Source organism: Propithecus coquereli, unplaced genomic scaffold (genome assembly GCF_000956105.1).
Source record: "Propithecus coquereli isolate 6110/MARCELLA unplaced genomic scaffold, Pcoq_1.0 Scaffold66, whole genome shotgun sequence".
In the NCBI taxonomy this organism is placed as follows: Eukaryota; Metazoa; Chordata; class Mammalia; order Primates; family Indriidae; genus Propithecus; species Propithecus coquereli.
In genome coordinates, this window is record NW_012152618.1 from 2,113,972 (window position 1) to 2,128,880 (window position 14,909).

General features: G+C 35.5%; 1 protein-coding gene across 1 annotated transcript in view; it reads right to left on the reverse strand.

The window, feature by feature from the left end:
• The window catches only part of RYR2 (ryanodine receptor 2 (cardiac)), a 509,242-nt gene that overhangs the window by 370,249 nt on the left and 124,084 nt on the right, over positions 1-14,909 (reverse strand). Inside the window, 3 exon segments of the mRNA XM_012660153.1 lie at positions 5,713-5,825; positions 8,549-8,627; positions 12,317-12,391. Coding sequence (XP_012515607.1) covers positions 5,713-5,825; positions 8,549-8,627; positions 12,317-12,391 — 267 coding nt within the window.

The window sequence follows — 14,909 nt, forward strand, 5'->3', positions numbered from 1 at the left end:
CTAAGTTATTCCATAAATCATCCTATTTCAATGATTTCATGAAAAAAAGAGAGTACACACATATATATTCAACTATTATATATGTCTCCAAACAAGTTTATACATACATTGGATCTGGGTTGTATATTAATAATGTTAATGTGTCAAGTATAAATATTTAAAATATACCAAAATTTTTGTAAGCCAGTTTAGGGAGAAATCTCATGATTGGAAGTGGGATGGGCCCTCTGGCCCTCAAAGAATTTCTGATAATGGGGATGGATGATGAAGAGAAGAGCATAACCAAGGGGCAGAGATGTGGGAACATAAAGCACGGCTGCGAGTTCTGTCTCTGGAGCTGGCAGCACACACTTAGAACCAGTACGAGCGACAGGCCCACAGATGAAGGCTGGTGCCAGACCGCAGACCTTGTATTTTATGCAGTGAGGAGTTACTGTAGTGAAAAAATAATGAGGGGGTGGGAGGGTTAAAAAAGGCAATTTTCAAATCGTATCTAATCCTAACCATACATGATAAGTAAGACAGAACCCTAACAATATGAAAATTTGTCTGTGGAAGAAAGTTCTAAACATGTCCTTAAAATCATATTACAGTCATATGAAGTTATCTAAATAAGGCCCTCTCTTCTAAAGAAAATATTCTACTTTGAATGCTTCTGTTTAATTTTTCTGCTTAAACAGCAAAGGAAAAATCTGAGTAATAGCAACATCAAGTCAGGCCCATGATATTAAACATTCAGAATGCAACAACAGTTTCAGTTACTGAAACTAAGATGAGCTGTCCTCATCTAGCAAAAATAGATGTTGGCAGAGGTTGAAAGCAAAGTAGGCCTAAGGCTGAAAGATGTAACCACAGTAGAATTTATGTAATAATATGGTTGCATCAACACAACAGCAGCAGTAGAGGGGCTTCGGGCACCAATCTGCTCCGTGGTCTCACCTTGATCCTAATGTTGGTGATTTGCAAGCTCTACTAATAGGCACAGGAATCATCAAAGGATCTTGTCAAAAAATGTAAATTTGAAATCAGAAGGAGTATGTGTGTTTGGGGGTACGGGGGGGATGTCAACCAAGACATTAAATGACAGAAACACAAAATCTCAGAAATAGAAGGGACATCATAGATCACCTCTCAGAAATCTTAACCTGGAGTCCACAGAAAAAACCTTTCATTTCCCTTGCAATCCTATGTATTTATTTTGTGCATTTAAAAATATTATTATGATCAGGTCAATAAGCTTTATCAGACTGCGGTAAGAATCGATGACACAAAAACTTTTAAGAATCTCTGATTTCAACCCTTATCTGATGCAATTGTTCACTCATTTATTTATCTCTTATTAAATTGTCAAGGACTGGGCCCTGGTGATCCAACATTCTGAATAAATTACCATCCAGGGACAGGAAACACAAGTAAACATGTCATATTACCTCAGGCTTTAGTTTTTTCTTCCAGAAAAAAAAACTGAGAGGCATAGAAATAGATGCTCTTTCCAAATGTAATATTATTCTATGATTCCATCACCTGAGCCATGGAGGAGGGGAAAAAGAGCTCAAGTGAAATTAATCAAAACTGAATTGGTTGATATAATAAATAAGTCAACAATATTTATGATCACCTGTTTAAGTTACCATTATTTTCATGCAACTTGAAGCAATTCAGCAATTTATTATGCAATCAAAACACCTTTGTATTTCTTTATATATATATATATTAGGAAATTACCCCATCTTAGAGGGGGGTAGGAGAAAAATAGAGCAAATTTTTTGAACCCTGTGATAGCTTTCTTTTAAGCATTTCTCATCACTCTTTAGATGGAAGGGTTCTGCTTTTCCTAATTTGTTTTCAATCAGTTATTTGTTTGGTGATGTTTCCATGAATCTTAAAATTTTCATCTGTTTCTTTAGGTGGCCTAATCAATAGTTAGAAATCAACATTTCCAATGCAAACAGTTCAATCCATGGATTGAAAACATTTGTGCATAATAGAGTGATTTTACACCTAATACACATAAAAAATGCTTTTGTATGCTTTACTTTGTTTAGTTTGAAATGAATTCACAGTCAATAATACCTACTTGGCCATGTTTTCTCTATTTTAAATTGTGTATTTCTCTTAAGCCGCTTTGCTAAAGCCTTTCTCTAAAAGAAAACAAAATTTCCCATATGGGCAAAAGAATTTCTTCCCTTTTGGATATCCTGAAAAGAGGATTAAGATATCCCTTTATAACAGAATATAAAACAGCAAAAATGAGAAAAGGCATTGTTTGGGTGAGGACTTTATAACCATTTTTAGAGATAAGATCCTTTATTCCTTGGAAATCATGCCCCAATGCCCAACACAAAGCAGACAAGGGGGGAGTGGGCCCCGGTGGAGCCTGGGGCGCCAGGTGCTGGCCACGGTGCTCTCGCCCATCCATAAGGCAGCTCCTCGGAGGACAGGGTGAAAGTTCGTCCTTTAATCAGTTTTAATCAATTTAGCATTACAGTAGTTGTAAGCTTTATTAGTATACCCAATGCACAATTAAACAGTTTAACCTTAGCTTACCCATCACTGTTAGTGAAGGAAAAATAGCTCACTGGTCAATAGACAGCAATGACTGAGGAGCTATAAAGTCAATGACTGAAAATGTTTATTTTTTAGTGGTTAGTTTTATCTAATTTATTTTCAGACACATTTTTTAATTTATTTATTTTTAACCATACCGGCGTCTTCTCAGAACACAAACCTTGCTTTCAAATGATACAGTTTCTTTTGTTTTTGGAGACAGAGTCTTGCTCTGTTGCCCCGGGTAGAGTGCAGTGGCGTCATTATAGCTCACTACAACCTCAAACTCCTGGGCTCAGGCAATCCTCCTGCTTCAGCCTCCCAAGTAGCTAGGACTACAGGCACACACCATCATGCCTGGCTAATTTTTTCTATTTTTGGTAGAGACAGGGTCTTGCTCTTGCTAGTCTGGTCTTGAACTCCTGACCTCATGCAATCCTCCTGCCTCAGCTTCCCAGAGAGCTAGGATTACAGGTGTGAGCCACCACACCCAGCCCAAAAGATAGATCTTCATTTAAGATCATCTATAATATTCCCTTCACTCTTTTTTCCCCACCTTTCTCTTCCTTTGGTTAAATACCTGTAGTTTCTTTAACTATTCTTCATAGGCACACATCTCCCAGGTGAATAATGACAGTAACTTACTAAGCAATTTTGATGTGCTGTTCTCAGAGCTAAGAGCTTTGCTGGATTTAAGCAGTTAATCCCCATAACACCCCTATGGGTTAAGTTCTTTATTTTCCCCTGTACTGCAAATGAAGAAACTGAGGGTTTCCAAAGGTTACCTATTAGCCTAGGCTCATACTTGCCAGGCTGTGTACTAATGAATGAATATATGTACAACCCATCTTTAGTTATTCAGGGCTTAGTACATAGATTATTCCAGCTGCCTTTGTCTATTCCAAAGTCCTTTTACTACCTTACTTCTTGATCTTTCATTTTCTCTAGATTCTTTTTACCTAGTCCACTACATAAGTCCTTGAATCCATACCATAGTACTCTATATACCCACTACTAGTCAACCACGGTGGGAATGTTAAATAATAACTAACCATCCCTATAACCCGTAAGAACTTCCTTCAACATCTCCAACATAAACTGGGACATGTATTTACTGTCCTAGAGTACTCTCATACAGCCCAATATGTGTTTGGTTTGTTTTTTTCCACTAATGCTTGGAGGGCAGAAACCATGTGTCATGTGTCCTTGGTCTTTCCCGTTATTTCTACTACATATTAAGTCCACATATATGAACAATAAAAACAAAGACTTCATTACAAAATGAAAGTGAAATTTTAACAACCTGGTTACATAGAGCTCTTTTGTAGTTCTATATAAAATGTTATCAGGAAAGAGAACTTAAATAATTGGCTAAAATGTAGTTTGGAAATTATCTGTGAATTTTAATTAATCATGAGGTTTCTTTCCTTCCATAGGAGATTAGCCTCATGACCATTATTACCATTGCTTTCATTTGTACAGTGCCTTTTAATTCAAAGTATATTGAAATTCATTATATCATGGCTTCCTCATGATAACCTTGGCACTACATATTATTATTAGCGTCAATTCATTTTACAAAGGAGGAAGCCAGAGTTCAGAGAATCACATGACTTGCTCAGGTAGGCTACTGTCGAGTTGATATAGAAGTCCTGGCCTCATGAGGTGAATTTTCTATTCCTTCAGTGTATAATGATGCCATCCTGTCAAAGAAACTCTGATACATAGTGGAAAGTACAAGCTATACAACAACAATAACAACAAAATGTATAGTTATATCAAAATCAAAATAAGGTATGTGTAGAATTTATATTTTGAAAAGTGTGCACAAGTTAGTTCTACTGCTATTGGTTTCCAACTGCAATTCAAAATGCACAACATCACCTTAACCCACAAAACACACTGCACATAGCAAAGGCTTAATAAATGCTTATTTTATCAGCTGTATAACTATATTGTCCTAGAAATTTTCATGATAACTATTTCCACCTACAGGGACAAAAGTAGAGAAATGCTTCAGGCCTCCTTATAGCCAACATTGGGTGCCCCATTTAATTTAATAGTTCCTGTCAGTTACATGAGGCATCCTTACACAACTTCACTGTCTTCATCAGTGCCTCTTTCCAAAAAGCAAGTGAAAGAAAATTGTTATTCCTAGAGATGTTTTAAATATGGAACTAAATGTATTGGTAAACCAAAACTGACTTACAACATCAACAAACTCACCGTATTTCAAGTTTATAGAACAAAGTGGTACCAGACTCTTACTTTATCCTAAACCAGCACAAATAACATTTGATTTACAGCAGTGGTAACGACCCTTCTATAATCCAATATGTGCTTAACTGCCACATGCTCTATTTCTGATTTTTGTTTCAATCATCATTCACTATGATGCCTGAGATTTTTTATGTGAGTATTCATATAAAGTCTATAATGTTCCATTTTATATTTTTTTTAATTACTTTTACAACCTTAAAGTTAAAAGAATATTTTGTCTTGGAATCCTTTACAATCTTTTAATCTTCTCCAAACTTCTGTATAGGATTATTTTTTAGCAAAACTGTAACTTACTAAATATGTGAAATTAAACACATTGGCCCACCACAAAAGTAGTGAAATACATGCAATGATTAGACATAAACTTCTTTCTTCATTCTCCCATTTCCAGTCCTTACCCTTTGAAATAATTCAATGTCAATGATACACCTAAACTGTTTTTTATTTTTGTCTGATTCTCCTATCTTAACATGGCATGTGTTTCTTATGTAATAATTTGCTTTCATAAATATCAAAATAGGTAATCACCTCATTAATACAGTCTTTAAATCAGGCACAAAATAAGGCCATGAAATTTTGAATTCCTGATTATACTGCATTTATACTCTATTAATAAAATAATTCAAGAAAAGGCACTATCACTATCACAAACATGCACATCAAGGTCACGAGGGAAGCCTGCACGCACACACCTGGTAAGCCGCATTTCCACTCAGGTCACATTATTTCCTATTTAGGAACTTATTTATAATTCCTCTAATAGAAATTCATGCTTGTTTATAAGCAATTTTCCTAGATAATCTGCAGTATAAACCTTAAAGAGACCATTTATTGACCTGTCATTTATCACAACACCAAGCGCATGATCCCGCTTTCCACACTTACCAAGTACCTCTCAGAGGACACGCTAACTAAGATGAGGTCATCTCCGACTCGTACTTTTTCTCCTTCCGATCGCTGCTTCGAGGCAGGGTGTATGGTCCACCAACAAGCCTCACCTGCAGAGAGATGAAACATAATGAAGTGCCTCTTAATTAAAATCTATGTGTTCTGCCAGTTCCTCCATTCACACAACTTTCAGAAATTTGAAATTTAATGCAAATTAATCTCTTAGACCATAAAAATCAAAAGAATTAAACCCAATTAGCTCAGGAGAAGGCATACTGAAAGGCAAAGATTCTTCCCATGGAAACTGGGTGTGACATTTTGGAAAGGCTGACATCTTTTTCCCCCACTAAGAACTGCTTATAAATAAAAAGGATATTTATTTATACTCACATAAGACTAAATTCACCGCTCATACTGATCTGATTTCATTCTTTATACAATCATGTTATTACACCGTTCACATTGCTCTCTGTAAAAACATCTAGTTGGTTGCCACTTAATTTTCATAAGGACTTGGGGTTTTGTGATGTTACAGCTGTATTATAACAATTTTTAAAAAAATCTGGCCAGGTACAGTGGCTCATGCCTGTAATCCCAGCACTTAGGGAGGCTAAGGTGGGAGGATCACTTGAGGCCAGGAGTTCAAGGTTGCAGTGAGCTATGATCACACCACTGTACTCCAGCCTGGGCAACAGAGTGAGACGTCATCTCTAAAAAATGAAGAAAAAACTCTCAGTACTTTTTGGGGATGCTGATTCAAAAAAGGACACAAAGTGTTGTCATCTAAAATTTTACTATCCTGTCCCTTTTTTAACCTTGTTTTATTTTGTTATTTTAAATTGTGGTGGTTTCTATCAATCTAAGGATAAGATCTTGGACAATCTTATTATAGAAGGATCCATTATAAAAGACGTGGGTATTTGTTAAATCGAGTAATTTCTTCCAGGACAAGTCAAGCATAACCCTCAGGAACTATGCATCCATTCTTCACTCTGCAGTCCTGTTACCCAAGATACAAGCTTAAGCAAATACTTCTTCAATCTGTTCATAGTTCCTTGTAAAACCTAAATGTAACTTCTACCCAGAAATGAGAATAATGTTTTAGTTATATCTGTCATCTAGTATTTATCATTCTCTCTCTTTACTCAGCTTTATTATTTTTCCACAACACTTTTTTTCTTAACTATTAATCAATTTCCCAATGCCAGAATGTAAGTTCCATAAAAGTGGGAACTTTGTATGTTTTCTTCACTGTGGTTTCCCCATCTCCTACTAGCATATTGTCGGCACTCAATAAAAATTCATTCTGCATGAATGAGAAAATGAATCATCAAATAATATTCCTTTAGCATTTTTATAGTTAGTATGTGATCTGTGCCTTGAGCTGCTTTTCTTATACAAACCATAGTCTTACTTGAATGTCATCTGGTAGAATTCTTTATCTTCATTCACCCAATTCACATTTTTACTAGTGTAGGTAATTGTTCATTCATTCACTCAACATTTAGAGTGCTCCCCATATTGGCCAATCATTGCTTTATGGGCTGGGGATACCCCAATAAACAAGGAAGAAAAAATTATCTGTCTTGTGAGTTTAATTCTGATGAAGGTAAAAATGACAGGTAAAATAAATAATTGAGTAATTCAGGAGAAGTAGAGAACTACAAGAAAAAACAGAGTAGCATAAGGGAATCAGGATGTAGGGTGAAGGACTGACTTGTTTTGCTGTTTTGACCATCATATAATCATCTCAGTGCATGAAAACAAGTTCTAGATCATGTCTGTCTTCTACTTCTTTTGAAGAGAGAACTGAAGTACTGAGGACTTTCTCATCTAACCGTGTGCTGAAATGCATTAATTACAATAAGAAAAGTGAAAAACTAGCAAAAATATAAAGGAATAACTGAGCCTATATAAAATTAAATAAAAATCAGAATAATACATTTATCTTTTTGGTGCCTGGGAGTCTCGGGATTTTTTTGTACAAGATGATGTGTTTGTCTATCAAAAAATTAATTAGGTTGGGTAAATATAGCTTTATTTATTTTTATTCATTTGTTGATTGTGAAAAGCGTAGAGAATATGGGAAAGCATCTTAAACAGAGAGACGGAGGTGAGAGGATAGCTTAATCTCATCCCTGAAAGGACCAACTTAATAAAAGTTAAACTATTTCCTTCCATTCTTTTTTCTACTTGGTCTTTATTTTTAATTCCAAAGTCACACATTCTCACTGTAAAGGATGAAAATGGTAAAATTCTACAGAGGTATATAAAGTCAATGTAAAGTCCTCAGAGCACTGAGAATAAGAACTAAAGCCTGTGTTCTCCTATTTTGAGTCTCCAAAAGGAAAATGTGTTAATATATACATTTTTGTTTCAAAAATATGGAAATGCATTTGGGCAGAGAAATGAAGGAGACTTTCATTTTGGGCCTTTTTATTTGAATGTTGACATTGAGTATGTTACATTTTTAGACTTAAAAGTATTTTTAAGATGAAAGAGACATACAGTATTACTTCATAAGCTAATCAGTGCACATTAATATGGTTAGCACCCAGCAAATCGTGTAGTAAGTACTGTTTTTCTATCCAAACCCACAAGAAGAATAAGGTTTGAAGCCTAATTTCAACTCCCAACTAATTATATGGGAATAACCAATAGTAATAAACACTTCTTCCTTTTACCAAAAACTTTCATTTGAAAGTCATTCCTTCTTCTCCTGACTCCATCCATAAGAACATCCACCTCATGCATCATGTCCCCTGACTCCTTCCAGTCCAGTCCCTGCGAGGCTCTCTGCAAACGCAGCGTCATCACAGCTCCAGGTGCTCACCTGTAGTGTCCTCTTGCAAGCCAACATCAAAAGCCAGTTTATCGGTTGAAGACCGGGAGGTGGACAGGCAGCATAGATACTAAAAAACACAGAATCAGTGGTTGTCACTAACTTCTCATGTCATGACAGAGTCTTATTCTGACATGTAATTTGGTACCCTTCTACCTATGCTATAATCAGTCTTTTCTTAAAAATCGGAATGTTTCTGTGAAAAGCCCAGACTTTTAAATGTCTGTGGAGCAAAACAGCACTTACACAGCACGAAGAGCAATGTTCTAAAGGAAATGTGGTCTTTTTTCCTTCGTGGAAGACTAAGGAAATGTGCTCTGTCAGTACGAGTAGACAAGTAACTGGGGATGTGTTTGTACATCTCTCACTTCATGTGATATTACAATCATCAGCAAAAGTACAACGTAATCTGACAGTTAGAAATCTTTCTCCCAAATAGAAATTTGAAAACTATTCACTTTGATCTTTCAGTTTTGTTCTCACTTTAAAATTTTTAACTCCTTGAAATCCATCCAGAATCGACTTTGGGGTGCAGCATGTCACGTCACTACAGTGGAGCTTTATCATGTGTGTACATGTGTGTATGTTTCCCTAAGAGTAATCAAATTCTCACACCACTACCATCGCCCTACTCTTCCCACCCTTAGGTTTTCCTAACTATATATTATTGGACCTAAAGCTTAGAATTATTTTTCAGGCCAATTCCCTTATCCCCACCCCATCTTCAAAAACTTTGCTAAGCGTTGCAAGAATGAAGACACCAAGATCAATGTAGTGGGAGCTCAAAACACCCTACCATCTTCACCAAGCAAGTGCACTGCCAGCAAGCACAGGAACACTGCGGAGGGTCCCCAGAGACAACTCTGGGGACTGAGCAAGCCCAGACTCTACCCGCTCTAGAATCACTGGACAACTAATGCAATCAGTGGAAATTTCTTACTGTAGCATAGAGCCCATCCAGGTGAGTGGGTGTCATGAGTGTGACAAGACAGGAGATGATCCAATCAGGGGCGGATGTGCTGGCATGGTAGGTGGAAATCAGTGCCAGGGGTTATGAAATGAAATTGATCTGAGGACTCTGGTTCTGTCTCTTGACTACAAAGCACTGGCCCCCAAGGTTATAGGAAAGAGGCTTCAAGGGTCCCCAAAACTGCTTTTAGCCAGTGCAGGAGTGTGACTCTGACCTCAGAACAGCTAGCCTATGATGGCTCCTGAGGTTTATAGACTGGATCTAAACTGCGTTAAATATGTGCCTTTGTTTGAGAAAAAGTAATAACTTTACAATACTCAGATTCCCAGGCAAAAACATAAGGTGATTCCTATTAAAGTCTACTGTAATATTTCTCAATACTGTTACAGAACTAGACACTGCAATTATTAACACACACTTTCTCCTTTAATATTCACAGCAATTCTGAGGTAGATACTGTAATTATTCCACTAAATGTTAATTGAATCCCATGAGGGCAACAGCTTGGTCGTATTCATTATTACATCCAGCCTGTAAAACAGTGCACAGCACACGTAGATGCTAAATCGTATTTATTGAATGAATGGATGAAATTTCCACATGCAATTATAGGCTTAAAGAGATTCAGCAAAGTATTCCAGCACGCGACAAAGTGAGACTGAACCCAGATCTAACAACCAAGTTCAGGCTCTTAACCCACCTATTAAGTATAGAGAGTAGTTTCCTTAAAACAGAACCTCACATTTATCATTTCAGCAGTTTATGTGTTTTGATTGCCATGGAAAAGGGAATTTCTTTCCAAGAAATTTTAATGTGTGTTGCTCTATACAAACAAGTTGTTTTCACATATTTGTCTTGTATCCAGCCACTTTATTAAACTGCTTTATTTCATATCTTGCCATGTCATGCAAAACTTCCAGAACCATGTTACATAGCAATGACACAAAACATATATTCTTTTATTTGTTTATTTTAGTTTAGTTAATTTTATCAGGATTGGCTTCAGTGTTTCGCAATTATGATGTTGGCCATTGATTTGACATTGATATTCTTTATCATGGAGAAAATAATCATTGATACTTAGTTTTACTAGGAATTAGTGCTGAGTTTTATTAAAGATCTTTTTAAGCACTTGCCAAGATGATCAACAATTTTTCTCATTTGACCTATTTGTGATAAAACACATTAATAGATATGATAATTTTAAATCATCATTAAAATCATGCTTATACTTTTCCTATACTTCTCTTCCTATACTTTTGAATTCTTTTAAACTGACAGTTAAAATCAGATTGTCACATCAATATATATGCTTGAGATCAACAATTTGTATGCTCTTGTTGGATATTGGTATTGAGGCTATACTTATTCTCCTGCTCTAGAAAAATTTACATAATAAATTTAGAATTATCTTTTAAAAATGAATGACTAGTTATAATTATACTTCCAGAAATTCGAATAGTGTATAGCCACTAAAATTATGTTGATGAACAATTTACATAACATGAAAAATGCTTATGTTATAATATATTTTGAAAGTCAGGATATAAATCTGGTTATGTACTAAGATCTCAGTTACATAAAAAAAATTTGAAGAACAGAACAGATTGAATTTCTTTTTTAAAGCCTCCAACAGTTTTCTCTTATTAGTATAATCAAATAATTTTTTATTCTTTTACATTCAAACCTCTTAGAACAAATACATATTGCTTTTATAATTTAATAAAGCTTTTAAAAGAGTGGAATGAAACTTTTATGTATTTTTACGTATTTTATATGCAGTTGCCCCTTAAACAATATGGATTTGAACTGCATGGGTCCAATTATACAGATTTTCTTCTGCCTCTGCCACCCCTGAGACAGCAAGACTTACCCTTCCTCATCCTCATCCTCCTCAGCCTACACAGTATAAAGATGACAAGGATGAAGACCTTTATAATTATCCCCCTAATGAACAGAAATATATTTTCTCCTCCTTATGATTTTCTTAATAATATTTTCTTTTCTCTAGCTTACCTTATGTAATACAGTATATAATACATATAACATACAAAATATACGCTAATCAACTGCTTCTTATGTTATCAGTAAGGCTTCCAGTCAACAGTAGGCTATTAGTAGTTAAGTTCTGGTAGAGTTAAAAGTTATACATGATCTTCAACTGTGTGGGAAGTTGGCATCCCTAACCCCCACATTGCTCAAGGGTCAACTGCATATATAATACGTAAAAATATAATAACGTATCTATAAGATATATAAAAACACATATATGGGGTTTTTTAAAAATATATAGGAGGTAAAAACTGAGAAAACTCTGCGTGAGGGAAGTCCGGTGGATAACTGGGTGAAAGAAGGAACCGACGTGAAGAAAGAAAGAGAACACCTCATTAAGAAAGAAAAGAAGTTAGTGAGTAGAATTGACATTGGAGTTCATAGGTAGAGTTTTAAATCTTATCTTTTAGTAAAGATACTTTAATGCTCCAATAAATGAACCATTTAAAACAAAATCAGAAAAGAGAAATAATTCTTATTTGACTTATATCTCTCTCCTCCTAAAACCACTTTATCAAAAGTTAAGATATTAAAAATAGGAGTCATATCATGACAGAACGGAAGGACTTTAAAGGTCATCTAAGCTGTCATCTTACAAATGAGAAGACTAAACAGGGCACAAATATATTACATCCAAGTTCATTAAAACCATTGCTGAAACGATGCCAGCGTTTCCTGCCTATCTCCCAATGTATCGGCATGACCACATGAGCGATGACATCCCAGTGTCTACTCACCATGCCACTGTAGGAGTGGCGCAGCAATATGGCATGTCCATAGAGGAGTGTTCGATGACCACCACCTTGAGCAGTCTGTATGGAGAAGAGAAAGGAAGGAGAGAGAAGAAAAAAACACAAAGAGTAACTTAACTGAGTCAATAAAATGCTGTCTTGCTCTCAAGGGAAAGTTTAGCGGGAAAGTACACAGCAAGAGCTACTGCACACAAACACAGTGCTGTGGAAATAATACTTAAATGGTAATAAAACTACCAAGAAAACCTCCACTGTGGGATTAGCATTTGATCTAGTTCTTGGAGAATAAACTTGATTTTAGCCAAGAATTATGACAACTTAGCATGCCTATGAATCACCTAGAGGGCTTGTTAACAGACAGATTTCTGGGCCTGACTGATGAGATTTTGATTCAGTGGGTCTGGAGCAGATATAAAGAAGTTTCATTTCGAAAATTTCCCAGGGGATGCCGACGCTATTAGTCCAGGGACCACACTTTGAGAAGTACAAGCACAGAGACATTTAGTCTCAATGCTTTCTAGCCTCATCTCCCTATGCTCTAAACACACAAACACTTTTCCTTCCCTGAGTACACCATACTGCTTTCAGGCAGCCCAGTCCTGGAATAATGTTCCCTCTCTCTGTAGTCTTTTCTGCTTTATAAACTATGTTTTAAAACTGAGGTAAAAGGCTTCCTCCTCTATGAACTCTCATCAGGTTTCCTCAAAACTAGCCACTCCCTACGTCCTCCTACAGCCAGAGGTTTGCACCTGTACGTACATCGTCTTTTCACTCTACACTACAAGAGCCTTTCTCTCCTTGACCAGACTGAGAACTCCTCAAAGACAATGACCTTGTCTTGATTATCATTTTACCCCCAGCTCTGAGCTCAAGGTCAGACCATAGTAAGCACTCAATAAACATTTGTTGAATGAAAAACCAGACATGGGGGAGCCCATCTCAGGCTGAGTGACAAGTATGCATAAAGGTATTGTGCTATATAACTGCGAGGTATTTAAGAATGAGGAAGGGATCATGGGATTGTAGTTTTGGGTTGCAAAAAGAAATTAGAGGAATTATAATTACAGGAATTATAAAATTAGATCAAGGAAAGATCTTGGAAGGTATAGAATGGTATGCCAACGAGTTTACACTTCCTTTTGAAGGAGAAGGAGGTCTTTAAAACTCTTAAGGATAAGAGTGATGATACTGACCTATACCTTAAGAAGTGTGGAAGAAAGTTCTTTAATATCCAATAGTAGTATACTCTTTTTTCTAAAATTATACCACCTCCCTATTGCTCCATATAATTTCTTAAGATAACTTTATTTATATGTTATACTTGAAAGGACTCAGAACCATTCTGTAAACAGATATTAAAATGATAAGAAAAACTTTTTAAAACCATTTTTCATGTACTGAAGAGGAAAGGGAAAAATCTACTTGGAAAAATTATATTTTTCCACAGAATGAGCCTCCCCTTAGAGAGTACTTATTTTTTCTATAACACATTTGATTTATTGTGGCCAAGAACAATTTTATTTACTTTGCCTGGTTTGAATTACTATAATAGAAGCTCACCTTTCCATACCAGATTTAAGTTCCAAAGCTATAAAATCCAACTGAACTTTAATAACACTTGACAGTCACACCAACCAAAACAAGATTTTTTAAAAAGTGAAGGACAAGGCCTTGAATTTATGCAAAAGGCACACCTTTTAGAGTAAAGTTTTTCCTACACATTTTATTTATATTTATGTAAATATCTGCACACACACATACACGTATATATACAAAACTAAGGACGTTTACACACACATGAAAATTACTGTCTCTACGTTTTGTTCTTTCTTGTTTGGTTGTTTCTGGCTCTTTTTAAAATACAATCAGCCCTCTGTATCCACAGATTTTGCATCTATGGATTCAACCAACTTTGGGTGGAATATATTTGGGGGAAAAAAAACAATAAAAATAACAATACAATTATACCATAATAAAATAATTCAAGAACAATATAGGATAACAGCTATTTACATAGCATTTACATTGTATTAGGTATTATAAATAATCTAGAGATGATTTAAAGCATATAGAAGGATGTGTGCAGGTTATATGCAAATACGGCCATATTTTTATATAACAGACTTGAACGTCCATGGATTCTGGTATCCATGGGAGGTCCTAGAACCAATCCCCCAGAGATATGAGGGATAACTGTGTATGTTTACAACATATATTTGCTTATTAACATGTTTTTTGTATTACTGTTGATTAAAGCCATTTAATTAACTAAATATATAGTATCTAAATATTTTAAGATTTTCTGTTTTCCTAATCATCTTTTCTGCACAAAAATGCTATATTAATCAACATAGGACACTTCCTATAATTCTAGGATCTTATTATATAAGAGATTTTTAAAAAATAAACCAGACTCTACAGGAGAATTTTTCTATATCCCTTGACTGTTACAATATGCCGTTTTAGAAGTTACACAATGGAATAACTTGTAGTTAATATATTCTTGACTGCTTAAAGAGGGTGACTTCTAACTCTGCCTAGGGCATGCATTTTTCTGGGTTAGTTACTTAGAAAGAAA